General features: G+C 51.8%; 3 protein-coding genes across 8 annotated transcripts; all 3 read right to left on the bottom strand.

Moving 5' to 3' along the window:
* Nucleotides 1–463: 463 nt before the first annotated feature.
* Nucleotides 464–11,586, bottom strand: tmem259 (transmembrane protein 259). Of its 2 annotated transcripts, none has more exons than XM_032571377.1 (12): nt 11,299–11,586; nt 9,011–9,344; nt 7,581–7,886; nt 7,335–7,494; nt 7,078–7,188; nt 6,887–7,009; nt 6,696–6,796; nt 4,146–4,203; nt 3,988–4,071; nt 3,763–3,895; nt 1,774–1,873; nt 464–1,683 (listed from the first exon to the last, which is right to left on the bottom strand). In XM_032571377.1, the coding sequence occupies exons 2-12, from the start codon at nt 9,218–9,220 to the stop codon at nt 1,099–1,101; spliced, it is 1,971 nt and encodes a 656-aa protein (XP_032427268.1). In that variant the 5' UTR covers nt 9,221–9,344; nt 11,299–11,586; the 3' UTR covers nt 464–1,098. The 2 variants fall into 2 exon arrangements, with proteins under 2 accessions (XP_032427268.1, XP_032427269.1); XM_032571378.1 differs by having other exon boundaries at nt 7,389–7,494; nt 11,299–11,585.
* Nucleotides 11,587–11,875: 289 nt separating this feature from the next.
* On the bottom strand, nt 11,876–17,881 carry plppr3b (phospholipid phosphatase related 3b). Of its 2 annotated transcripts, none has more exons than XM_032571375.1 (8): nt 17,032–17,881; nt 16,773–16,878; nt 16,236–16,421; nt 16,026–16,152; nt 15,747–15,942; nt 15,620–15,677; nt 15,355–15,528; nt 11,876–15,194 (listed from the first exon to the last, which is right to left on the bottom strand). In XM_032571375.1, exons 1-8 carry the CDS (start codon nt 17,091–17,093, stop codon nt 13,872–13,874), a joined length of 2,232 nt encoding a protein of 743 aa, XP_032427266.1. In that variant the 5' UTR covers nt 17,094–17,881; the 3' UTR covers nt 11,876–13,871. The 2 variants fall into 2 exon arrangements, with proteins under 2 accessions (XP_032427266.1, XP_032427267.1); XM_032571376.1 differs by having other exon boundaries at nt 17,651–17,880.
* A 3,136-nt stretch (nt 17,882–21,017) lies between these two features.
* On the bottom strand, nt 21,018–25,839 carry med16 (mediator complex subunit 16). 4 transcript variants are annotated; one of them, XM_032572938.1, is made up of 16 exons: nt 25,505–25,811; nt 24,855–24,998; nt 24,661–24,768; nt 24,348–24,517; nt 23,978–24,259; nt 23,714–23,863; nt 23,534–23,639; nt 23,313–23,468; nt 23,033–23,241; nt 22,747–22,953; nt 22,467–22,677; nt 22,236–22,378; nt 21,959–22,151; nt 21,522–21,738; nt 21,368–21,451; nt 21,018–21,287 (listed from the first exon to the last, which is right to left on the bottom strand). In XM_032572938.1, the coding sequence occupies exons 2-16, from the start codon at nt 24,994–24,996 to the stop codon at nt 21,161–21,163; spliced, it is 2,505 nt and encodes an 834-aa protein (XP_032428829.1). In that variant the 5' UTR covers nt 24,997–24,998; nt 25,505–25,811; the 3' UTR covers nt 21,018–21,160. The 4 variants fall into 4 exon arrangements, with proteins under 4 accessions (XP_032428829.1, XP_032428828.1, XP_032428830.1 ...); XM_032572937.1 differs by having other exon boundaries at nt 24,855–25,036; nt 25,505–25,810; XM_032572939.1 differs by having other exon boundaries at nt 22,245–22,378; nt 24,855–25,036; nt 25,505–25,802.
* Nucleotides 25,840–26,553: the final 714 nt, after the last annotated feature.

Genomic DNA, 26,553 nt, shown 5'->3' with positions numbered 1-26,553 from the left:
CGAACATGGTGACTTTCATGTGACAATATTTTATTAAAATGTATGAAGACAGCATTACGGTACCGTTTTTACATCCAAAATAAATATTTCTCAAATAGAGTCGATTGTTTCAACTAATTATGGATAATTTCAGCCACATTTGATGCAGCGTTTGTACAACAGGAAGCTGATTTTGCTCTACAATCACGGTGCTGGCCCTTTAAATGAACCCGAACCATTAAATTTCCCCTCACCCTCACCAACTTTCATCTCTGGGCTACCAGCAGAATCAGAAACAGACTGGCCTAGCAGGCCCAGCCTGGTCCAAACGGGTTCTGCCTCCCTCTAAGGGGTCTTAACCTGACCAAGATCTGGTTCCAGCTCGGTGAACCGGGTCATCTGTTTCTAAAACATTCAGCCGTTTCAAACTGGGTCACGGTTCTGACCCGGTTACCAGGTAAGATACAGACCACAGGAAGCCAGCTGGTTCCACAACTCTTTATTTTTGACCTTCAGGTGAGTCTGATCCGTCTGCAGGAGGCCTCACCTGTTCCACTGGTTCCACTGGTTCCTAACACTCCAGTCGACCAGCAGGAGCATCAAGAAGAAACCACCCAGGCCCCGCCCACCACGAGGCCCCGCCTTCAATGTCACAATCAGAACATGGAGGTGATGAGGTTCTGGTTCTGAACAGGTGAACTCATGCAGCCTGAATACGTAAACATAGGACACGCCCTCAAAGAGGCGGAGCGTAATCAGCAACAGCCAATCGGTGTTCTACAAAATAAAAGAATTAGAGTTCCATCTGGGTTTCAGTCCAACAGAACGGGTCAGAACCAGAACCTGATGAGTCAATCATCCCTCAGCAGAACCGGGTCAGAGCTGTGGGTGTCCAGAAGGGTCAGAACCTCAGTTCACCTATTGGTCACACCTCGAAGAAGGTCACCCTGCTGAGCGTCGACTGGGGGCGGGGCTACCCTCAGATCAGCTCATTCATTGGTTAATTGATGGATCAGTTAATTAATTAATTGATTAATTGGAGTAAAGTGCAGCTCAGTGATCAGCTGACGGTCCATAGCCTTCAGGTGGCGCCGTGATGTCATCAGCTCACCTGGACGCTCACGACGTGCCGAGGGGGGCAGAGCTCTGTTGCCCAGGTGACTCGCTGTCTGTACCTGAGCTCTGAGGAGCGGGGCAGTCTGTGTGAAGGGCAAGGCTTTCAGAAGGCTCCGCCCCCTGGCGCCTGCTATCACCAGGTGAGGCTTCAGCTCCGCCCCCTGGAGCTTTATCCTCCAATGAGCCATCAGGAGCTTCACCTGCTGCCTCACCCATCCAGAACTCAACATTGATCTCCGCCGATCCCTGACTTCCTCCCGAGTCAACGGAAGAGCCCAGCGCCTCTGTGATGACAGCGGCGGTCTGAGCGACCCAGTTAAGCTCCGCTCTGACCTCGCCGGTTCCGCCAACCGCCACATTGGATGATGGGAGCGGCTCGGCCGGCGGCGACTCAACGGTGCTGTCTGCTGACTGACCGGTCCCAGCGGGTTCCGGCCCGGCGGCGGCGGCGTTGTTGTTGTTGAGGTTGTCCTGCAGAGCCGTCTGGTTCTGACCCGCCTGCTGGTTCTGGAGCAGCATCTCCTGGATCCGGATCTGCTGCAGGATTGCAGGAAGCTCGTAGTGGTGGAAGAAGTAGATCATCGAGTGCTGCGGGAAGACAGAGAACCGGCCAATCAGAGGCAACCTGGGCAGGAAGGGGCGGAACCTCACGGCTGACAGGAAGAGGAGGGACCTCACCTGGATGAAGAGCCAGGAAGTGACTAGAGCCAGGCTGCTGTACTGACCGTTGAAGCGGTAGTGGTAGGCGTAGAAGGCGAAGTGGTACAGGTAGAAGAACCTGGACCCAACAGAACCAACAGAACCATCAGAACCAACCGGAACCAAACGAACCATCAGAACCAAACGGAACCATTGGAACAAACATACCATAGGAACCAAACAGGTCCATCAGAACCAAACAGAACTTTCAGAACCATCAGTACCAACAAAACCATGAGGACCATAGGAACCTACCGGAACCAAACAAACCATCGGAATCAATCGGAACCCAGGAAAACCAAACGGAACCATCAGGAACAATCAGAACCATGGGACCAAACGGAACCAAACAAACCATCGGAACAAAACAGGTCCATCAGTACCAAACAGAACCGACAAAACCATCAGGACCATAGGAACCCACCAGGAACCATCGGAACCAAACAGAACCATGGGAACCATTGGAACCAAACGAACCATCGGAACCAAACAAAATCATGGAAACCAAATGGAACCATCAGGAACAATCGGAACGGAACGGAACCATGGGAACCAAACGAACAAAAAAACGAACCATCAGAACCAAACAGAACTTTCAGAACCATCAGTACCAACAAAACCATCAGGACCATAGGAACCTACCGGAACCAAACAAACCATCGGAACCATGGGGAAAAAATCGGAACCAAATAAAACCAAATGAACCATCGGAACCCAGGAAAACCAAACGGAACCATCAGGAACAATCGGAACCATGGGACCAAACGGAACCAAACAGAACTAAACAGAACCAACAAAACCATCAGGACCATAGGAACCCACCGGGAACCATCGGAACCAAACGAAATCATGGAAATCAAACGGAACCAAACAGAACCATGGGAATCAAACAAACCATCAGAACCAAACGGAACCATTGGAACCAAACGAACCATGGGAACCAAACGAACCATGGGAACCAAACAGAACCATGGGACCCAAACGAAATCATGGAAAACAAACGGAACCAAACAGAACCATGGGAACCAAACGGCACCATGGGACCCAAACGAACCATCGGAACCAAACAAAATCATGGAAACCAAACGGAACCATCAGGAACAATCGGAACCATGGGGGAAAAAACGAACCATCAGAACCATGGGAACCAAACAAACAAAAAAACGAACCATCGGAACCAAACAGAACCATGGGAACCAAACAGGACCATCGGAACCATGGGAACCAAACGGAACCAAACAGAACCATGGGAACCAAACGAACAAAAAAATGAACCATCGGAACCAAACAGAACCATCGGAACCAAACAGAACCATCGGAACCCAATGAACCAAACGGAACCAAACAGAACTTTCGGAACCAACAAAACCAACAAAACCATCAGGACCATATGAACCTACTGGAACTATTGGAACCAAACGAACCATCAGAACCAAACGGAGCCATCAAAACTTTCTCTTTCAGGAGGAAGAAATCGACAATTTTTGACATTCATCTGGACTGAATCAGAAACTTGTTTCCATGGTTACTAGCCACACCTGGAGGCCTACCTGACCGACCATAACTCTGGATCAGGACACACACATGTTTAAGGCAAGTATGCTAGGGGTGTGTCTTGACTGAGAGTTGACCAATCAGAGCAGGCTGTTCCTGTTTCCCGCTGTGTCCTGTTGCTTCCTGCCGCTTCCTGTTTTCTCCTGCCGTTTGTTGTTTCCTGCTACTTCTTGTTTTCTCCTGCTGTTTCCTGTTGCTTCCTGTCATTTCCTGTTTTCTCCTGCTGTTTCCCGCTGCTTCCTGTTTTCTCCTGCCGTTTCCCCTTGCTTCCTCTGTCATTTCCTGTTTTCTCCTGCTGTTTCTTGTTTCCTGCTACTTCTTGTTTTCTCAAGAAGTAGAAACAGGAAACAGGAATGCTGTTTCCTGTTGTTTCCTGCTGCTTCCCGTTTCTCCTGTTTCCTGCTTGCGACTCACCGCAGCCAGTGGCGTTTACTGGTGTTGGTGTGGCAGCAGATGGCATCGTATTGGTCGGCCAGCCAGACGATCAGGATGATGTAGAAAGCCGTGGTGGTGTCGTTGAAAAACTCGGACATTATGGCCTCCATGCCTGCCAACAAAAAGTGACATCACAGATACAAAACAACCAGAACGGTTTGTAAATCCGGACCGGATCAGAAGGAGAACCAATGCAGAACTCACCAACCAGGGCCAGGATGACAGTGAGCAGAGGGGCTGCTGGGAAAGCGATGGTCATGTTCATCTCCAGCATCTGCAGCAGATCCACTGAAACACACAGAGCAGGTTAGAACCGGACCGGGCTGTACCGGGTCGGAATGGACCGAGCAGCGTAAACGAACCGATGAAGACGAAGATCTGGTGGTGGGAGTATCTGAGCAGCATCGACACCGACAGCGTCTGAAAGGCAGAACCAAGACCCGGCTTTATTTTGTGAGCGGTTCTGAATCCAAGTAGTTCTGCTGATCCGGGTTCTAAAAGAACTTTTTAAGCCGCCTGCAGCCGGTACAGTTTTTGTTGACTTAAGCTGCCAGTGAATTTAGTCCAAAGTTTTTTAATCTTAAACAGAAATCTTTTCCTTCTTCTCACAGAATATTTATTTAGTGAAATCTGGGATGATAATTTCTGACCAGCTGATAAATAAATGAGCTTTTAGTTTTTGAAATTTTTTTCTATATCTTTTCCTAAATGAGATTTTAAAAATCAGTTAAAATCATTAAGTCCTGTCTGAACTGTAAAGGTTCTCCTTCAATCTGTAGATTTAATCTGAACATTTATCACTTCCCATCAGAAACAGGAAGTAGAAATATTTATCACTTCCTGTCAGGAACAGGAAGTGGAAACATGCCTGACTTTCTGTGCATTCTGTGGTCCAGGATGATCTGGGGTCGTGTTGCTGCTGCAGTCTCACATTAAGTTTCACATGCGGCTGAAGGATCCCAGCTGAAGCATCATAACCCACCGCTACCAAGAGGCTCCCAGTCCGGCCTACTTCCTGCTGTGTCTCTGGTACGTCGGCCTGACAGGGTGGAGCTCCAGCAGCAGATATCTACTATCATGACTCCACCTAACCCCCACCGCGCCCTGGATGCATCGTAGCCCAAGAACTGCTCAAGAGTCGAACTGGCAACCTGTGGGCCCGACAGGACCGACCTCCACCGGACTCACATACAGTGTCTTGTGAAAGTATTCGGCCCCCTTGAACTTTTCCACTTTTGCTGCTTTTCAGGCTTCAAACATAAAGATCTAAATTTTTATTATTTTATGAAGAATCAACAACAATCGTGAGGTGGAACGAAATTTATTGGATATTTTAAAACTTTTTTAACAAATAAAACCTGCAAAGTGGGACGTGCCATATTATTGGCCCTTGCGTTACTACTCTATAGCGCCACCTTTTGCTGCGGTTGCAGCTGCAAGTGGCTTCGTTTTGACTCCATCAGTTTTGCTCATGGAGAGACTGAACTTCTGGCCCATTCTTCCTTAAACCAGCTGGAGCTCAGTGAGTTGGATGGATGGAGAGCTTGTGAACAGCAGCTTTCAGCTCTTTCCACAGATTCTCCATTGGATTCAGGTCTGGACTTTGACTAGGCCATTCTAACACCTGGATACGTTTATTTGTGAACCATTCTATTGTAGGTTTTGCTTTCTGTTTGGGATCTTTGTCTTGTTGGAAGGTAAATCTCCGTCCCAGTCTCAGGTCTTTAAAGACTCCAACAGGTTTTCTTCCAGAACGGTTCTGTATTCGGTTCCATCCAGCTTCCCTGACCTGCTGAAGAACAGCAGGCCCAAACCATGATGCTGCCACCACCATGTTTGACGCTGGGGATGATGTGTTCAGGGTGATGAGTTGTGTTGCTTTTATGGAAACATATCTGACCAGAGCAACTTCTTCCGTGTTGCTGTGTCTCCCAGGTGGCTGGTGTCAAACTTTAAACCAGACTTTTATGGTTCTCTTTGAGAAATGTCTTTCTTCTTGCCACTCTTCCATAAAGGCCAGATTTGTGCAGTTTACCACTGACTGTTGTCCTATGGACAGACTCTCCCACCTCAGCTGTAGATCTCTGTAGATCCAGAGTGATCCAGAGTGATCATGGGCCTCTTGGCTGCATCTCTGATCTTCTCCTTGTTCCAGATGAAAGTTTAGAGGACGGCCGGGTCTTGGTGGATTTGATCTGATACTCTTTCCGTTTCAATATGATCGCCTGCTCACTGCTGCTTGAGGTGTTTAAAGCTTGGGAAATCTTTTTCTTTCCAAATCCAAACAGTATCAGAGCTGCTGGTGTTCCTTGGTCTTCATGATGTGAGACCATCACAGAGCAGCTGCATTTATACTTTATTACACACAGGTGGTTCTACTGACCATCATCAGTCACTTAGGACAACGTTGGATCATTCAGAGATCCAAATTGAACTTCTGCAGTGAGTTTGCTGACAGTAAAGGGGCCAATAATATGGCACGTCCCACTTTGCAGTTTTTATTGTTAAAAAAGTTTAAAATATCCAATAAATTTTGTTCCACATCACAATTGTGTCCCACTTGTTGATTCTTCACAACATAATAAAAGTTTTAGATTTTTATGTTTGAAGCCTGAAAAGCAGCAAAAGGTTGAAAAGTTCAAGGAGGCCAAATACTTTCACAAGACACTGTAGGAATGGACAAATAGTTTGATTTCTTTTTGATTAACAGGCCAAAATGGTGAACATTTTGGCCATGTTTCTAGTCATTTTAATTTTAGTAGTTTATTTAATTTTTATTCAGTTGCAGTTTTAATTCAGCTTTACTTTTTATGGAGTTTTTGTTTTCTCCTCTTCCAGGTTCTTGTTGGTAAAAAAAAAAGTCAAAGACGAAATATTTCCAGCAGCATTTTAGCGAAAGAGAGTCAACTTACAAATATGACCATGATGACGAAGGCAGCCAGGTACGACGTTCTGGCCATCCACATGCTGACAAAGCGGTAATGTTCTCCAGACACCACGTTCCTCAGGAAGCCTGCGGAGAACAGCAGAGCTACCGACAGCTGCCTCTACCTGCTGCAGGTAGATTACACACGGGTGGTCAGAGTGGGCGGAGCCTGAGTACCTTTGTTCTCTTCGTTCTCAGCAAGCGCCTTGACGCTCGACATCAGGATGTCGTCGTAGCCCAGGAACTCATCCAGCAGGAAGCGACTGAAACCGTCTCCGAAGCACTCGTCCTTGGTGGGATCTGCACAGAACGCAGAGAGGTCAGTGGGGTCAGCAGGATCAGCGGGGTCACGTGACGTGGCAGCTGACCCAGAGTGACGACCATGACGGGGATGTTGAGCCTCTGCCTGGTGCTCTGCGACAGCCGCAGGAAGCCATACTCCAGGGAATACTCCACGATATACTCGTCCTGCGGCCACACTGTAACCATGACAACGAGAGCAGCAGGGTGTAAACAACAACAACCTGAAGTTCACAATCAGCCATAGAAAGAAGATCTCTCCATCAACTGAGGGGAAGGAGTCTAAGAGAAGGGGAGGACTGACAGAAGGTGAAGGTGGGTTTACCTGCTCTGGTCATCATCTCCAGCTCAGACACTGAGTCCTGCAGTGGCTGCATACCTTTAGAGGCGGGGCTAAACGACACGTCCTGGCTGTCATTGGCTCCTCCTCTAGAGCCTCCTCCAATCACAGACGGCTGGAGACGGGGCTCAATGTCCAGTTCAAACTGCAGACAGGCAGGTGAGGAGACAGACAGGTGAGGAGACAGACAAATGAGGAGACAGACAGGTGAGGAGACAGACAGTAACTTACCTGCACTGAGCTGTTTTCAAACACCGTCATCTCGTCGTCCTCTTCCTCCTCCTCTCCCAGGCTGATCCCGGCCACTGCTGCGCCTCCTCCTGGTTCGGCCTGCAGCTCCTCGGCCTGCAGCTCCCCTTGGAGGCCGGCGGAGTCGTAGTGCTGCAGGAAGACGGCGGCGCGACTGGAGTTCCTCTGGATCTCCACCCTCAGGATGCCATCGCGCGGCCAGCGATCCCGTACCGCCTCCAGGCAGTTGATGGGGGAGCGGGAGAAAGCGATGTGGATGTAGGCGAGGATGAAGAGGACGAAGAGCGCCTGATGCAGAGGGCAGAGGGAGGGACAAGAGGTTAGCCAATCAGGAGCTGCCTCCGGGTAAACCTCCAGCTGTTCTAACAAACAGATCCTCGTCATTGGTGAAGGGCTGTAAGGACTCTTCCGCCCACAATGCACTGCAGACCAACTTTCAGCCTCAACAGGAAGAGGAGGAGGAAGTCCAGGATCTGGTGATGAAACTGAGCTGTGGCAGGAAGCAGCAGGACGCTCTGGACCCAAACACCCACGGTTCACCGTTCCTCCAGCCCCGTCAGGACGTCGGACACGGCTGGCGCACGTCAGGAAGACGTCAGGGATTCAAGAGTTAGGGTTCAGACATTCTTTTTTTTAACCCTTTTTCTTGAATCCTTATTTTGTTCAGCTGCTTTTAACTTTTGCAGAAGAAAAAGACAAATTTAGGTACCCTCAATTCCCGTGTCCAAACCGAAACCCCAAAGTGTGAACAGAAGGGTGGAGCTGATGAGCCGATCAAACAGAAAAAGTTCAGCAACGGGCCGACCCGTTACCAAGCCCACAAAGCCCCTGCCAATACCAGACTAAAGCAAAAAGTCAAAAAAGAACCTACTGCCAAAGAAAGAAGCGAAAACAGGACAACCGGTCTCACCAGGCCAAAATCACAACACAAAACAAAGGCTAACAAAAGCTGCCGCTTGGCCTGCACACGTTGGCTATGCGCGCGTCAGCAGGACGCCCCCAGTGGTGGGAGGGGCGATCCACACGGTCCCGAAGGTCAGCCTCTTTACAGGTGGGCGAAGAACAGCGCCGTGCTCAAAGCCATCAGATGTTAATCAGAAAACACAGGAGATTATCTAAACTCCAGATTATATTAAAGGAACAGAGAAAATCATTTTACTAAAGTCTATAAAGGAAACGGCAGAAAAAATAAGCAAAAATAATTAGAATGTGTCCGAAGCTCATAACAGCTACAGAGACAAACGAACAGTTTCAACTCAGACCAGCTCCTGTCTGACACCTACAGGTCAAACTGTGTAACTGCAGGATGCAGCTTTGGACAGCTGTCGTTCCTGACCAGAACCAGATCAGAACCAGGTGAGCAGCTGCAGCCAACGGGAACCACCCGACCCGGTCCAGTTGGGACGTCTCACCTTCAGCAGGACGAAGAACTCAAAGACTCTCCTGAAGGAGGGTGGGAAGAGCCGGGCGTAGGTGACGGCCATCTTGAAGAAGAGGGCGTGGAAGAGGCGGTCGCGCACATTGATGAGCGGGTTCTGGTTGATGTTGGGGTTCCGGATCCGGTTGGGCCCCATGTTGTTGTTCAGAGGAACGTTGTTGTTGTTGGCCTGGTTCTCCGACATGGCGGCGGCCGCTGCAAGACTCTGGTGCTCCCAAACCCGTTCCTAGGTCAGCATGGTTCTGGTCCACTTCGTGAAGGTGACTCAGATTCAGTTCCAGCAAGACCGAGCCGGAACCTGGATCCACCTGGAAGGTTCAAACACAGCGCAGTTATTTACTGACTGGCCCTCAGTGCCAGAACCAGCTCAGGGTTCTGGTTCTGGTTAGCTTTGATGCTTTTATCACATTTTATATTTTCAGCTGCTGCAAAAAATGAACCGGAAATCCAAATCCTGAACAGACTGACCCAGACTGGTTCTGGAAGAATGACCTCTGACCCAGACTGGTTCATCTTACTGTGGCAACTCTCCACCACACATTAATGCGTGCTTTGGTGAAATTTTCTGGCTGCTATGATGATCATGAAACAAGTGATGGGCTCTTTGCACGTCAGCTTCTGCGTTCGGGGAAAAGCGGCTCAATCCTTTCCGGTTTATTGAAAATGGGTCTTTTTGTGGGCTCTAGAGTCCCTTTTTACGAAGTAGGCTGACAGGAAAGGGGGAAGGAGAGGAGGGAAGACATGCGGTAAACGTCGCCGGTCCGGGAGTCGAACCCACAACAGCCGCGTCGAGGACTTGAGGCCTCCAAATATGGGTCGCGCTAACCGCTACGCCACCACGGCACGCCGGCATTTTACATTATTAATTGTTGCAAGATAACAATTAATAATGAACATCGATCCGAAGCCCCAGCAAGTAGCTGGAGAAAAGTTTAAAGATGTTCGCCTCGTTATAAATTCACAGATATGAAGGTGAGTTTTACTGTCTTTAAGCTTTGTGGCTAACATTAGCTTTAGCTTATGCTAGCAAGCAATATTCTCAGACATTTTCTTGTAAAAATGTGCTATTTAAGTATCTAAACATTTTTCATCATTCATTAACGGACAATGTTTTTACCTTGCTTTCAGTATATTACGTGGTTTATTGTCGTTAGTGTCAGAGACCAAGTAACGGGGATTTTACGGTTCAGGCTTTTTGCTTCTGAAGCCTGAGGAACAACAAGCCCATAGCTTAACAGTAGAGCAGCTCTGGTGTCAGAGTTCTAGTTCAGCTGACTGTTCAGGTTCAGAGTTGTTGCTTTTAGAAAAATATGGCCGTGTTAATTAAGGTCTCCGTGTTACTTCGCTTTATTAGTTTTGCATGTTTCTTGTGAAGCAGGACGGTGTTTACAGCAGTGTGTACAGGCGGATCAGTAGCTCGGCTGTCTGGCTCTGGTCTGCTCTCTGGTTCCCATAAACTCTTTCAGGCTGAATACAGAAGTGATTCCATGGAAATAACACAGGAGGCTCCTTTACCTTCTGCTTTAGGCTGAACAAGTTGATCCAGAGTGAAGTGAAGGCTGTAAACGTTGCTGTGCGGCGTTAGCTTTAACTGGTAGCAACAATATTTACAAGCCACCGTCTTCTTAATTCAGGACCGCTTGGAAATCCATGAAAACTTAAAAGCCCATTATATTAGGAAGACAGCAATGTTCATAGTATTGTTTTATTTGCGTCTGAAATAAGACGTTGTCTTTTCTAGCTGTCATGGTAACTCAAAGCGGAAAAAAGAGAGCCGCATTTGCGCATGCGGTTGTGACGTCATCGCGGCAGGTGCAAAGAACCCTTTACGCTGGTGAGGTGCTTTGGCAGAATGTGGGCGTGGCCTGGAAGCTGATGGTTTGTAGATCTTTAGATGCTACCAATGTTTTAGTTCTGGACAGGTTCGGATCGGTTAACGTCTGACGGGTTTGTTCCAAGGACACCCAGAACCCGGACCAGAATCAGTCGATAAACGCACCTGGATCAGAACCGCTACTGGTTCTGGTGGGTTCGCCGTGGTTCTGCTTACCTGGCCAGGTGTTAGAGGGTCTCTACAGGTGTTTAGAGTCGGGATGTTGTTCCATCAGGTAAGGAATTCAGGTGTTCCTCAGGATCTTCTGATCAGGTGTGCGAGGAGCAGTAGGTGTGGGAGGGGCAGGGGTCAGGGGTCACTCCTGGGTGTTAGGGGTTGTAAGCCCTCTGACAGGTCAGAAAGGGAACTTGTAGGTGCGTCAAACTCACCTGTCAGCGAAGTTTTCCTCGCGATGTTTTCATCGGCAGAAAGCTAGCTGATGGCTCGATGCTAACTGGAAGGACCGGACCTGAAGCCCGACAAAGCCCCGCGTTAGCGCTCGGCTGGCGGCTCGGAACCGACAGAGGAGCGGATTTAGGCGGATCCAGAGGGCAGGGGGGACCGGGGAGCCGCTCAGAGAATCCGGGAGATGAGATCCGCTCCGAGCAGCAGCTACAGCTAACGGCCGCTGCTATTGCCGAACCACAGCCGGAAGTACGGGTCCTAGCAGCGGAAAGAGCGTAGTGTGCCCTGAGCGCTGCCTGACAGGCGGCGGGGAACGTTATTCCCGAATTCGGACTGATCGGAAGTTTTTAACGCAGTTATTGGGAGTAGTGACCTATAAATGACAGAGAGCGGCTTGATTAACCTTGAGCGCTGTCTGACAGGCGGCTTACAGAATGAGCTCTGAGCAGGTTACCATGGGTTACTGTTCAAAGGAGGTCTGTTGTTGTAGATCACCTGCTCTAGATCTTCTGATCTAGACCAGCTGCTGTAACGCTGCGTGTTACGGTGAATGAGACGCCGTCAGGCTGGAAGAACGTTTTTATTGTGACTCTTCATCATGGAGAGAAGAAAGCATGCAGCACCATCATCCTCACACACGGCTTTACAGATGGAAACAGGATGAGATCACATGCAGCAGCAGGGACACCCTGTCCACCTGTCCTCAGGTAGGTGCAGACGGACAGGTGGACGGTCTGAGCCCCGCTGAGAAAAGCAGCTTCACAATAAATCACTAGAGAACGAAAGTCACGTGACTCAGGCCGTCAGCCAATCGACATCCGGCACCGAGCGCATTACAACCAGACGTTACCGTAGCGACCGAGCCGTCGCCCTGGCAACAAAGCTGTTACCATGGTGACATCATGATTTTTATGAATGTGCTTCAGTTTATGTGTGGAGTTGAAGGGAAATTTCTCCTCGGCGTCTGTCGCCATGGCAACAGACACATCCAGGCAGGTGACTGATCACAGCAGGAGCTTTAAAGCTGCAGAAAAACTTTTCCACACAGTAACACCGATGAGCTCCTCTCTGTGGTCCCACTGCCATCTGCAGAAATGCACCGCTTCCGCTCAAACAACAAATGAGAGTCAGAGGGAGGGTGTTAGCGCTGCCAATCAGGCTCATGAACACGCTGCCCACACCCTCCCTTGTGCCAAACAGCCTAATGTCAAATAAACCTAACTTAAATTAATGTTATCATGGTGACTATGCTATCTGCTCCGCTGCAGTGCATACACAAGTGTGATTGACAGTGCTAACACCCACCTCCTGGCTCTGATTGGTAGTTTCTAACTGAGTTGTGTATTCTGTAGTTGGCACTGGGAGCAGCAGAGATTATCTGATGACAGTTTGAACAAAAACAGAAAAAAAACATTTTATTAAAGTTACAAACTGCAGCTTTAAGCTACTCATCTTCCAGAGAGCATCGTCATCCAGAGTTCTGGTTCTGGTTCTCTGCGCTTCCAGAGGAAATCGTTTAAATTTCTGGATGTGACCTTTGACCTCAGACACTGTTGATGGGCGTTCCTGTGGGTGAAAAGTCCAATACCGTGTCCAGATGTCGTACCATAACCAAGGCGACCAGGCCAATAACGCCACCAATTTGCCACTTTAAATGCGATAAAGCTAACAGATAAAACCTCGCTGACATCACTTCCTGTTAGCACACTGAAACAAAGCTTTTGCTGGTAGCAGGGAGGCTAAGTCGACCACGCTGACCGTGAAGTTCAGTTGCGTTGGTTCCAGTAACCCAAAATCCCTTTCCAATATCGCAAAGACGTTTCTGATTCAATAACATTGAAACATTTTGCTGATAACATTAATAATTTCTTCCCTTGCTGGCAAAACAAACGTTCCTCAGTAAAGCTGCTAACGTAGCAACCCATGCTAACATTCAAATGGGTGGTCAGTTTCATGCCAGGAGGCATCGCAGAGAACGTTTCACTCGGAACCTAGGAGCCACCCAAGAGCAGCTGGTTGCCAGTAGCTCATGAACTCATGATTCCTTTATGGTCTCATTATTGGACAAATATGTCTTTATTAGCTAAAAACTTTGCTGCATTTCTGTCAGGTTATAAAGCTGTTAGCTTTGTTGCTGCTAAAATGGCCAAAACCAAGGTGTCTCCGTCCCTCCAGATGTCTCCGTCAAAGTGTCTCCGTCCCGTCCAGGTGTCTCTGTCCCTCCAGATGTCTCCGTCAAAGTGTCTCCGTCCCGTCCAGGTGTCTCTGTCCCTCCAGGTGTCTCCGTCAAAGTGTCTCCGTCCCGTCCAGGTGTCTCTGTCCCTCCAGGTGTCTCCGTCCAGGTGTCTCTGTCCCTCCAGCTGTCTCCGTCCAGTCCAGATGTCTCCGTCCCGTCCAGGTGTCTCCGTCCCGTCCAGATGTCTCCGTCCAGGTGTCTCCGTCCCATCCAGGTGTCTCCATACAGGTGTCTCCGTCCTGTCCAGATGTCTCCGTCCAGGTGTCTCCGTCCTGTCCAGGTGTCTCTGTCCCCTCCAGGTCTGATCCAGGTGTCTCAGGGTTACGGTTGGTCCTTGAACCTCCGTCCCTGTAAACTCTTGTAGTAGTTTTCCTGTTCAGTCTGGTTGCGGATTTCTCGATCCAGCAGAACTAGCGCCGTTTTGCGTCTCATGGCCATTTCCCTACGCTGAGCGTCCGCCGCCATCTCCGCCTGCTGGGCGGGGTGGGCGGCAGGCGAGGCGGAGCGGCGCGGGCAGAAGCTGCTCGCACGGGCCGTCGGGTCCGACCTGGTCAGCCTGTTGAGGCCGTAGGATTCTCGTGGGTCGTCTCCATTGGACACCGCGGCCCACTCCCAAGGGTTTCCGTTCCCGGCCAGGGGCGGGGCTTGTGGAAGGGGTGGAGTTTGCACAACAGGATGGTAGGGGGCGTGGGCGTCCACGGTGACGATGCCCGGTCCGTCTCGCTGGCGACAGAGCGGGGAGTCCGTGTTGGAGGAGGCGGCGGAGCCAGTGGAGGCGCTCTCGGAGGAGGAGGAGGGAAGCAGACCCTGCTGCTTGGACAAGGCAATGACCTGCATGAGGCGCGGCTGGCTGGCAGTGCCGCGGCCAGAGGCCTCCCCGCTGGTCTTCTCCCGGATGGCGAGCCACTTGGCCCTGGTCAAGGCGCTCTTTGGGGACACTGCTGGGGGTCCGGCTTCAGGGATCTGAGGCGGTCTGGGTGTCGCCACAGCTTTGGCACCACCTGGAGGAGGGGTGGGGTTGCGACTTGAGCCCACCCTCATGCAGTGCACCGAAGGTTGGTAGATGGGCGCCTGAGAACCGGCATCATCCGTCCCCATAGAGCTCGCCTCGGAGCCGTCCTCACTGGGCTCGCGGTCCCCATCCTCACAAGGCCCCGGGCCGCGCATCTCCATGGACTTCTGCTTCCACTCCGAGACCAGCTGCTGGGATCTCATGGGGTCCACCGGGATCTGCACCGCCTTCAGCCGTCGCTGCACCGCCGCTGCCGGGGCCCCTGGCGCCTCGCCGGCACCCAGAGGGCCGTTGATGTTCACACTTGTTCTGGGCAGGGTGTTGCTGAAGGTTAGCATGGTCTCCTTCCCCATGGGGCTCCGAGGGGCCAGCAGCTCCACGTCCACACTGGCCCTCTTCAGGCCCTCTACAGAGCCCTGCTCCCTCTGCAGTGGCCCCAGGCCCTCCATGCGCTCCAGGGGCGCCGGCGCGATCTCATCGTTACTCTCCGAGGCCGAGGCGGGCCCCTTGTTGTACACCGAATCGTGTCCGCGCTCTGTCAGCGCCCGCAGCGGGTCCTCCACCGGCAGGGGAGGGGACGGAGCCTGAGCGCGCTCATCAGAAAACCTGAAGTTGGCGACGGCGTGAAGCGCCTGGAGAACGAGATCAGGAGCAGCGCGTCAGAACAGGAAGCAGTCCCAGGCAGACAGGTGTCTAACTTTGAGACACCTGAAGACCTGCTGCCTCTGCACCGAGCTTCCTGGTGAAGTCGCCATGACAGCTGCAGCTTATCTCACATATGTGGGGTCTTACCAGGTATGCGGCGATGAAGGCGCCGATCAGGAAGCCCACGTAGACGTCGACGGGATGGCTGCGATGCTGCGTGATCTGAGTGAGGCCCGTCAGTGCCGCCGCCATGGCGAATGCAAAGACCAGGACCGGCTTCAGCAGCTTGGTGGAGTCGGAGATGGTGGAGTTAAAGTACATCTGGGAGGTAAAGGGGGAGACAGCAGGGACAGGACCAGTCAACCTTTGGAGATGGAACTGGGAGGACAAGTTTAGATTTTTCGTCGCTCACCGAGACATAAACGGCGGCGAAGGCCGACAGAGTTGCATGCTGGGAAGGAAACGTCCTCCTGCCAGAGAGACATCAACAATCAGCCTCTACCTGGAGAACGTGACACGGACAAGAGGACACGCCGCACCTGGCCGCCATGATGGCATGCAGGTCATGACCGGAGCAGATGTCTCTGGTGATGTAAGCGTTCTGGTCACATGACCCGCCGGCCAGCGTGTAGTTGGGCTTACAGACGGTGAGGAAGAACGGGGCGTGGTAACCCGTCGCCAGCTGGATGATGTCAGTGAGCAGCGCTGTCGCACAGAGCCCAAACACATGCACACCTGGGACAGGTAGACAGGTAGAGAGACAGACAGGTGGACAGGTAGACATGTAGAGAGGTGAGGCAGTCAGGTGAGTGTCCTACCTACGAAGCGGACGGTTCTCCTCAGGAAGGAGTTGAAGCTGCAGCCGCCGGCGTTGATGCTTCCTTCGGCTCGGTGGACCTTCAGGCGAGGCTGCAGGCAGTAAACCGCCGCCTCCACCAACATGATCTGACACACAAAACAAACGCACCTTAGCTGACCGGGATCAGGTTCTTGGTCTGTGAGGTCACTGGGTGGGCGTGGCCTCTTACCGAGGCGGCCGGGCCGGCGAAGGCGAGGCTCAGCAGCATCAGCAGCGGGATCAGCTCGTCTCCTCCGTCTACGTACGGCATGCTGAGGGCCCGGTCGCCGCAGCGGAACCCCGCCTGGGCCGGCTGCACCGCGTCCGTCAGCTCCAGGAAGTACAGTGACACCATAGAAGAAGCCACAATGGGCAGCTGCAACCACAACACACCCTGTCAGGTTTTCTCCCGGTCCAGAGAGGTTCTGCTTCCTGGCCCGGATGCAGAACCTCTCTGCAACTTCTGGACCAGAACTGCCGTCACCCGTGAAAGACTGAGCTAAAAAGAGCAAATCAGGAAAATCTCATGAAGATAATTATGAAATAAATGTTTATTGAACATCAGATGGTTAAAGACAATCTGTGATCCTGAGATCGATCGGTTGTGTCTCTGATCGATTGGTTCTGTCTGCACAGGTCATGTTAGTATAGATATTTAAGTTTCTCTAACTGATGTTCACAGTTTTCAATAATTTAGCTCTGTCTTTATCCCTGGGTGACCTCTGACCTCGACGAAGTAGAAACATGGCAGGAGAGTCAGACTGTCCTTGGGAGCCTTCTTCTTCATCTTCTCTGTGGACGAGGAGCTCATCATCATCATCATCCTCATGAACCTGGAACACACACGCCCACACACACACACACACACACACACACACACAGAGTGAGATGTTTCGGCTCTAAAACTTTCTTTGGGGTTGTGCTGAGCGATTTCTGTGGTCATGCTGCTACCAGCTGCTCTCTCTCCTGCTGTGCTTCACACACACCTGGAGTCCAGAACCAGAACCCAGCCAGGAACCGGATCACATGAACAGAACCTGTAGCTCATCTACCCCTCTGTCTGCAGAACTTCCTCCAGAACCGGGTCACCGCCTGCAGTCCAACATGGACCTGCTGGGCCTGATCGCATCCAGACAAATCAGCACCAAACACAGGAAGGGTTCTGGTTCTGGGTTCAGTGCTGTTTGGGTCCAGTTCTTTTTAAATTATTTGTGTGTTTAGACCGGGCCCAGCTGGACCCCGTCGGTCCCACCTTCAACTGGTTGATCCGGTGAGATCGGCCGGAACCGGGCTGGTTCTGGATCAGCGGCGCGCTGTGGACCGGGTCAGAGATTCTGCAGGACAGACCCAGTCAGTAATCGCTGTGCTAGACACTCTGCATTAGTGGACCGGGGGAGCTTCCTCTTCCTCATCCTCATCCTCCCCCGCGCTACGACACTCCGACCAATCAGAACCCAGAACCCGAACGGACAGGCAGACAGGCAGGTGAGACAGGTGTTCCTGGAGACCGGATCATCTGGACCGGGAACGTTCTGATTCCGACTTGCAGCGCGTCCACATGCACGGATAAACACACATGCACGCAGCAGAACGGTTCGGTCTCACCTCAGATCCCGGACCGGTTCTGGTTGTCCCTCTCCCGGTACCGACCGTTCCCGCAGAGCTGCTGGCTGCGGTCCAGTTAGTTCGGCTGCTGCTGGCTCCGGTTCCGACCCAAACCCATCCGGCGCTGGTTCGGACAACGCTCCTCCGCAGATCCGTGAACGTCTTTCTGTCTGCGGGCGATGCGGCGGCGCGGCGGGGGCGAGCTGCGCGTGCGAGAGAGGGAGAGAGAGAGAAACAGAGAGAGAGAGAGAGAGAGAAAGAAACAGAGAGAGAGAGAGAGAGGGAGAGAGAGCGCCCCCTGTCTGTTCGGTGAAATACTGAAGCTGATCAACGGAACATGACGGTTCTGGTGGTTCTGCCCAAAACCCCCAGTTGAGTTCTTTCAGTGTGGACCAGCCCGGTTCTGTTGGTGCTCTGAACAGACCTGTGTTGGTTCCGTCTGTGGTTCTAAAATGGTGGTCCAGGTTTCCCCCACCCCCACCTGTTGGCTGGGTTAGGCTTTATATGGAAGTCTATGGAACACCAGTCTGAAGCCTCATCTGGACCAGAACCAGCTGACCTGTTTACAGCAGAACTCTTGAGTGGGAGTAGTAGATTCTGGTAATTGACCCCGTTGCCAGGTGTTGTAAAAGTCGTTGTTAGGTGTGGTAGACCCAGTTGCTAGGTGGCTAACCCCATTGATAAGTTTGGTTGACCCCGTTCCTGGGTGGCTGACCAGTTGCTAGGTGCATAACCCTGTTGTTTGTAACCCAGGGTAAAAACTGCCCTTAATCCCGCCTTTGGTGCTCCATTGGTTAGAGTGACAGTCAGTCACACAGTGCATTCAGCCAATCACTGCATCTTGAGTGGTTAATCAGGCCTGCTCCAGCTTTCCCAGTCAGGTGTGAGGGGGAGAGCTGGAGATAAAGGAGCCACAGGTTTGTTCTTCCAAACAATTAGTTTATCTCTTTGTTTATTATGCACTTTTAAAACTCACAATATAAAAAATCATGTAGATCTGAACATCCAGTGAGCTTGGAGCCATGAAGTTGTCATGCACTGAACTATTTATGGAATTGGCCAGGTGATCCTTTTGTAGGGTTAAAGGATGGCGAGCTTCTGACAACTGGCTGGAGCCAGGAGAACCTGAAATTTACTCCATACTGGTCTGATGGTCCATAACATTTCCCTCTCCATCTCACTACCTGGACACACAATCCATTATTCATCTCTTTTCTGGTGGAAACAAATCGCGCTTGGACATTTTTTCATCTCAAATAACTGGACAATTAAAACATGGACTTTTAAATGTGTGTCGGTCAGACAATGTGCTGACCAGCGGGGAAAGTTAGGACTCTTTGTGCACATCTATATAGAAGATCTACTGCAGTACTGTGTATATACACTGCTCAAAAAAATAAAGGGAACACTCAAATAACACATCCTAGATCTGAATGAATGAAAGAAATATTCTCATTGAATACTTTGTTCTGTACAAAGTTGAATGTGCTGACAACAAAATCACACAAAAATCATCAATGGAAATCAAATTTATTAACCAATGGAGGCCTGGATTTGGAGCCACACACAAAATTAAAGTGAAATAACACTACACGCTGATCCAACTTTAATGTAATGTCCTTAAAACAAGTCAAAATGAGGCTCAGTATTGTGTGTGGCCTCCACGTGCCTGTATGACCTCCCTACAACGCCTGGGCATGCTCCTGATGAGGTGGCGGATGGTCTCCTGAGGGATCTCCTCCCAGACCTGGACTAAAGCATCCGCCAACTCCTGGACAGTCTGTGGTGCAACGTGACGTTGGTGGATGGAGCGAGACATGATGTCCCAGATGTGCTCAATCGGATTCAGGTCTGGGGAACGGGCTGGCCAGTCCATAGCTTCAATGCCTTCATCTTGCAGGAACTGCTGACACACTCCAGCCACATGAGGTCTAGCATTGTCCTGCATTAGGAGGAACCCAGGGCCAACCGCACCGGCATATGGTCTCACAAGGGGTCTGAGGATCTCATCTCGGTACCTAATGGCAGTCAGGCTACCTCTGGTGAGCACATGGAGGGCTGTGCGGCCCTCCAAAGAAATGCCACCCCACACCATTACTGACCCACTGCCAAACCGGTCATGCTGAAGGATGTTGCAGGCAGCAGACCGCTCTCCACGGCGTCTCCAGACTCTGTCACGTCTATCACATGTGCTCAGTGTGAACCTGCTTTCATCTGTGAAGAGCACAAGGCGCCAGTGGCGAATTTGCCAATCCTGGTGTTCTCTGGCAAATGCCAAGCGTCCTGCACGGTGTTGGGCTGTGAGCACAACCCCCATCTGTGGACGTCGGGCCCTCATACCATCCTCATGGAGTCGGTTTCTAACCGTTTGTGCAGACACATGCACATTTGTGGCCTGCTGGAGGTCATTTTGCAGGGCTCTGGCAGTGCTCCTCCTGTTCCTTCTTGCACAAAGGCGGAGGTAGCGGTCCTGCTGCTGGGTTGTTGCCCTCCTACGGCCTCCTCCACGTCTCCTGGTGTACTGGCCTGTCTCCTGGTAGCGCCTCCAGCCTCTGGACACTACGCTGACAGACACAGCAAACCTTCTTGCCACAGCTCGCATTGATGTGCCATCCTGGATGAGCTGCACTACCTGAGCCACTTGTGTGGGTTGTGGAGTCCGTCTCATGCTACCACGAGTGTGAAAGCACCACCAACATTCAAAACTGACCAAAACATCAGCCAGACAGCATAGGTACTGAGAAGTGGTCTGTGGTCCCAACTGCAGAACCACTCCTTTATTGAGTGTGTCTTGCTAATTGCCAATAATTTCCACCTGTTGTCTATTCCATTTGCACAACAGCAGGTGAAATTGATTGTCAATCAGTGTTGCTTCCTAAGTGGACAGTTTGATTTCACAGAAGTTTGATTTACTTGGAGTTATATTGTGTTGTTTAAGTGTTCCCTTTATTTTTTTGAGCAGTGTATATTGTATTTATTTATTTATTTTTTTTGGTTTCCATGTATGTTTGTGTCTTGTGGTGTTCACTTAATTTTTTTCTTTAAAATACATAATATTGAAAGCAGTTATTCTTTTGTATTGTTTTATTGATTACTGACAACAGCTCCAGTAGATGAATCTAGTCTTCTGGTGTTATATGCCATCTAGTCCCTTAACTACATTAAGTAGTGCTACATGTTGGACCCTGCTGCTAGCGTAGGGCCTGCTGCTAGCGTGATGCCTGCTGCTAGCGTAGGGCCTGCTGCTAGTGTAGGGCCTGCTGCTAGCATGATGCCTGCTGCTAGCATGATGCCTGCTGCTAGCGTAGGGCCTGCTGCTAGCATGATGCCTGCTGCATTCCTAACCTTCACTGAGACGACAGCTGAAGAAGTTTGATGCTTTTATTAGAAAACAGGTTTTATTTACAGAACACAGGGGGCGCTGCAGCCTCTTTGCAGCAAACAGAGGAAGCAGGAGCTTCCTTCAGATATCATCTCCATGGCTACCTGGCCACACCTGGCCAGGTGCGTTCAGGTGAAGATGGGCGGCATTCTCCTCCACAGACCTCCACACAGGCAGTTCTTGATCCAGCGCTGCTCCCACTGCTTCATGGCGTTCGTCTTGTTAGGGGAGCGAAGCATTGTCACGCAGCCACACCTGTAGGGGGCGGCGTGTCACAGGTTACGGGGGCTCCGAGTGATCGGGTACTGCAATGACATCGCTTCCTGTGGACTCACCTGGTGCAGGCCTTGCTCTCCTCGGTGGGGCTGACACCCATGTGAATGCAGCGCAGGTTGTCCATCTTCTGAGCTCCAGGACTCCTGAACACAAACACAGGTGAGCTCACCTGCAGCCAGAGCCCTGCGCTGCAATGGGCCAGGTGAGGTTTACCTGGTGAACACATCCAGAGGGGCGGAGCCTCCTGCGCCCTGCAGCGACGAGGCTTTCCCAAACTGCAGCCGCAGCGGCAGCTTCCCTTGCAGCTTCACGATGATGCCGTCGTTCACTGGGAGCCAGTCCATACTGGGAACCAGCAGCTGACTGGGCAGCAGGCAGCACTCATCTATCAGGCTCTCGTCGGGTTCCTGGGGGGGGCCGTCATCCCGCGCTGCCAATCAGGGGACAGGAGGCGGGGCTTAGCGTCAGGTGCCCATCAATGAAACCATAACATCTGATTTATGTAAAACGACTCATAACACCACTGAAGCTTTGCTTTCCCCAACGGCCCTGAACACACCGCCTGCCCTCCATGTGACAGTCATACATATCAGAGTGACATGCTGCGCCAGGTGTGGCGCTAGGTGTGGTGTTGCGGCGGCGCATCTTACAGCACAGCCACAGCTTGGTGAGCAGCCGGAACAGCAGCTGCATGCTGTCCTGGTTGTCCGACATGGCGGTGAAGGTGGGCAGGCAGCCGGGCTTCAGCAGGCCCCAGATCCGGATCATCACCAGCATCTCCCGCAGCATTCCCAGCGACGCCCCGTCTCTCATGAAGCCGAACCCGGGCCGCACCGCCGAGCCCTGCGGAGGACAGGTCAGGGGTCAACGGCTCTCACCTTGGCTGGATGAGGCGGCTGCAGGATAAGCCGCCGTGAGGTCACCCACCTGGCTCACCTGGTTGGGCAGGTTGGCCAGCAGGTAGAGGACGAAGTCTCCCACCCACTGGATGAGCTGCTGCAGGGACTGCAGGGGGGGCCCGTCCAGGACGAACTCCTCCGTCTTCAGGTTGATCATCACCTTATCGATGTCTGAGGACACACGCCGTTCAGGTCAGACGCCGCTCGCTCAGCCCGGCAGCCACTCGCCCGGCCCGGCGGCCGCTCGCCTGGTGCTTACCTGTGTCGGTGTTCTTGGCGCAGATCTCAGTCAGCCGGTCGCCCGGACTCTTATCCGGCGTGTTGAGGACGTGCGGACGTAGCAGAGACTTCAGGGTGGAGCTGATGGCTATGAGCAGCAACTTGGCATGGAAGTCGCACGCCCGCGCCGCCGTCGCCGTGGAGAGTTTGCAGAGAGATGCTTTGACGGCTACGATGCGCGTGGCCAGAACCTGCAGAGATCAGAGATCAGCTGAGAGAGAGGGCGTGGTGGCGGTGGCGGTGGCGGTGGCGGCGCTGACCTGCTGCAGCGCCTGGTTCTGCCGCATGTACTCCTCATGCAGCTTCTCCACCAGGTTGTGCACCATACTGGGCTGCACGTGCAGCAGCACGTCCCACCAGTCGTAGCCCGTCACCATGCAGTACTCCAGCAGGAACAGCAGGTGACGCAGCGTGGTGTTCATGTCCAGCACCTGGCCCATAGAGGGCGACACGCGCAGCATGTGGAGCTGAGGACAGACAGCAGGACAAAAGGTTTCCTCTGAAGAGATTCAGCCTCACGTACCAACAGACGGAGACGGGCCTCACCTTGCCGTGGCCGTCCACCCCGGCCAGTGCCAGCGAGGTCCAGGAGAACTGCAGCGCCTTGAAGTGGAGGGCGGGGCCGGCGGTACGCGGGCGCTTGATGGCGGCGTCGTCCCCGGGCCGCTGAGCGGCGCCGTAGAACACGCACATGGTGTGGAGGGACAGGCGGTGCAGGACCTGGATGCTGCCGTCGTGGAATGCCAGGGCCAGACCTGCAACCAGAACCAGACCGGGTCACAGAGGGCCGGGCCGAGGACGGGTCCAGGGTCCGATGGTTCCTCACCCAAGCCGGGGCAGAACTTGGTGTCCGACGCCACCTTCAGGTCGGTGTTGGAGATGGAGATGGGCAGCTTGGGCAGCGCCACAGCGGAGACGCGCTCCAGGTCGCCGGTGGTCGTCAGGATGCGCCACTTCAAGATGGTCGGCTGCTTCTCTCCCACTGCGCAGAGGTCAGGAGGTCAGAGGTCGGGCCGTCATGGGTCGGGACGGGGAGGTGGGTCTTACCGACTGGAGAGCGGTGCTGGAAGATGTTGTTGACAGGAAGTCCCTCCTTCCTGAGGGACCAGCACTCCACGATGCTGCCGCTCTGATTGGACGCGCACAGCAGCACCTGCAACCGGAGGAGCCGTCAGAGAGGGGCCGGTTCCGACCTGGCCGGCCCCGACCCGACCCGGTGGCGCTCACCTGCTCAGAGTTCTCCCGGGTTAGGAACTTGAGGTGCGTGACGGCCGGATATTTGTCCCTCCGCAGCGGGTCGGTGGTGCAGCGCAGGAAGAGCGACGGCAGCAGCTCCGTGTCGATGCGGCACTTCTCACTCACCACGCTCACCACCACCTGCACACACACAGGTTACCATAGCAACCGCCATCTGCACACACACACCTGGTTATTGTGTGCCTTGCCTGTGCATCATGTTACCGTAGCAACAGCATTGCCATCGGCCCTCACCTTGTAGAACTGGACCGGCGAGGAGCTGCTGCCGTCGGTCGCCGCCACCACGATGTTCCCGCCACCGGTGAAGGCGATGTCGGCCAGCGCCACGCGGCCCCGCAGGCGGCACAGGCTCTCGCTGGCCGTCAGCAGAGCGCCGCCCGGCTTCAGCAATGAAACCGTCACCAGGCCGCTCACCGTCACCGCCAGCCAGCCTTCCATCGGCTTCCCGCCGAACAGCGTCAGCGATGGCGAGAACTTGACCCGCGAGAACTTTTCTCCAAAGTTGGTGGAGCCAGACTGCGGTGAGAGGACAGGTAAGGCCCGGCCGCGCCCTGCGCGGCCGCGCCCTGCGCGGCCGGGCCTTACCTCCGGGAAGTGACCTCACCATCTCTACATGCAGCGCCAGCTTGACGCCGTTGTGCAGCCAGCTCAGCGCCACGATGGGGTCTCCGTCCACCGAGCTGCTCAGGGCGCTCTCCCAGCTGTTCACCAGGTGCTCTGACATCGACCAGCACCGGATCCTGCCGTCACCGTCCGCCGACAGCAGACGGGAGCCTTCAGAACCGGGTCGGGACCGGGTTAAAACACATCGAGACACAATAGAGAACCAGGAAACATCATTTAAAACCCTGCAGAACTGGGTCAGAACCTCCAGGAGTTACAGAACCTGGACAACAGGTGACTTGGGTAAAGCTCACCTGATTGGTCCCACTCCAGACAGGAAATGACTTCTCTGTGGCCAGAGTTGATGGAGAAAACGTCCCACGGATGCTCTGTGTCGATGATGTGGATCATGTGACTAACATCTGGAAGATGAACGGGTTCTGATTGGGTCAAAGTGGGTTCTGATTGGGTCAAAGTGGGTTTTTCCGGGTCTCTGGTCCCTGCCTACCTTTGATGTCGTCATCGTCGTTCTTCAGGTCGGTGGTGAAGGCCACCAGGTTCCTGCAGGACCAGGAACTCACCAGTGGGACGGACGGACAGTGGGTGCTCTTTGGACGCTTCTCCCAGTCGCACACATAGGCCAGCTCCATGACTGAACCACAGAAGAACCAGGACAGGTGGGCGCCTCACCTGAGCGAAAACAAACATCTGGTGAGGCTTTGTGTTCCAGGTCAGGTCCGTTTACTGGTTCTGGTTCTCGTAGGTCAAGCATTCAGTTCTGGTGTAAACTGGGAAAGGCCCAGTAGCATTTGTCAGCAGGGGTCGCACTGCTTATGGAAACTGGGAAAAATAATAAATACATTTTCAGATTTAAATCATATTATCCTGTTTAATAGGCTCGGTTCTGATCAATTCAGAATTCCCTTTAAAAGCTGCTCATTTAAGCCAGGTTGGGTCCGTTGGTTTGATTGGATTTTAGCAGAAATCTATACTTATCCTTTATAAGAACAGCCTTTTTAAAGTAAAACTGCAGCCGAATTGGACCCGTTCTTAGACGGAACCAGGTCCAGAAGCTGGAGGTGTTTAAAGTTCGCTGGTTGACCAGTTTAATTCAGTTTTTCAGTAGATGCTAGCATCTGCTTGCTGTTTTTAGCTTACCTGACTGATTAAGCGGCGAGAAAATAAAGAATCTTTTTCAGTCTCAGGAAAAAACAAAACTGTAGAGTAAAACTTTAATATGAATTACAAGGCCGAACCAAGCCAGGTTTAGTAGAACTGAGGTCTATTCAAGAAATGGAGCTAAAGACGGTGTTGTAAAACAGCGAGACTCGGCCCCACCCCCAATCAGACTAAGGCTGTACAAACAGCTGCCTGAATGTAAAACTGGATTATTAAAGCATCTCATCAACAAGTTTCACATAAACAGTGTTCCGTTTTCTTTTTGGCGTTAAGTTCAATTTCTTTATAGATAATCTCCATTACGCTCTGTTAAACCTGTCTGCTGATTACTGAGAAGGCGCCGCGGGCAGCCCGAACTACACGGAGGACCCATAGACATATGGGAGGACCATTTTACCCTCTGCGCGTTCTGACAGGCTCTTTCAGAAAGCGTTTAAAGAGCTCTTGTTTACCACCGTCCACCTGCTGGTGTTTTTTATTTAAACTTCTAGGAGATATTTGAGCAGAATAATATTTAAAGACTTAATATTAATGTACATGTTTTCAATCTGCTGACAAAACGGGCAATATCCATCAAACACCACAAAATCACATCTGAAACTCAGACCACTGATTCTTGAAAAGAGGGACAAAACAGGTCCTACGGATAAAGCACACAATTTGAATAAAATACACACAAAATATAATTTTTTCAAATATTTGACTAAATTAACCTGGGCCATGTCAGCACAACAATGTTTTTTTTTTTTTTATTAAACATTTTGAACAAGTGTACAATATCATGTGGCATGTACATACATGAAGAAAACAAGTCTAACAGGCTTAAGGCACACATATACTTATAAGACAATAAAAAATAAATAAATAATAAAACAGAATAATAGAAATATAAGTAAATAAAATTTATCAGACATCAAACAGAGGGATAGCAGAACGACAAAAACAAACAGAAAAAGACAAAGGGGCTTTAGTTTTCAAATAAATTCAGATCATTCTAGGCGTCCAAGAGCTGTATTCATTCCTGCTTG

Source organism: Xiphophorus hellerii, chromosome 9, assembly GCF_003331165.1.
Source record: "Xiphophorus hellerii strain 12219 chromosome 9, Xiphophorus_hellerii-4.1, whole genome shotgun sequence".
NCBI classification, from domain to species: Eukaryota; Metazoa; Chordata; class Actinopteri; order Cyprinodontiformes; family Poeciliidae; genus Xiphophorus; species Xiphophorus hellerii.
The sequence above is the reverse complement of the archived record's forward strand: the minus strand, read 5'-3'. Positions and strand labels throughout refer to the sequence as shown.

Excerpts from the sequence above, each read along its gene's own strand:
- tmem259 (XM_032571377.1), bottom strand. The coding sequence starts at position 9,220 with ATGTCGGAGAACCAGGCCAACAACAACAACGTTCCTCTGAACAACAAC. Across the intron at positions 7,189-7,334 it reads GGAGATGATGACCAGAGCAG|TGTGGCCGCAGGACGAGTAT; the intron begins GTAAACCCACCT and ends TCATGGTTACAG. Across the intron at positions 3,896-3,987 it reads TGTCATCCTGGCCCTGGTTG|GCATGGAGGCCATAATGTCC; the intron begins GTGAGTTCTGCA and ends TTTTGTTGGCAG.
- plppr3b (XM_032571375.1), bottom strand. The coding sequence starts at position 17,093 with ATGAGCTACAGGTTCTGTTCATGTGATCCGGTTCCTGGCTGGGTTCTG. Across the intron at positions 16,879-17,031 it reads GTTCTGGTTCTGGACTCCAG|GTTCATGAGGATGATGATGA; the intron begins GTGTGTGTGAAG and ends TGTGTGTTCCAG. Across the intron at positions 15,943-16,025 it reads GAGAACCGTCCGCTTCGTAG|GTGTGCATGTGTTTGGGCTC; the intron begins GTAGGACACTCA and ends TACCTGTCCCAG.
- med16 (XM_032572938.1), bottom strand. The coding sequence starts at position 24,996 with ATGGAGCTGGCCTATGTGTGCGACTGGGAGAAGCGTCCAAAGAGCACC. Across the intron at positions 24,518-24,660 it reads TCTGGAGTGGGACCAATCAG|GCTCCCGTCTGCTGTCGGCG; the intron begins GTGAGCTTTACC and ends CCGGTTCTGAAG. Across the intron at positions 22,379-22,466 it reads CGCCAAGAACACCGACACAG|ACATCGATAAGGTGATGATC; the intron begins GTAAGCACCAGG and ends GTGTGTCCTCAG.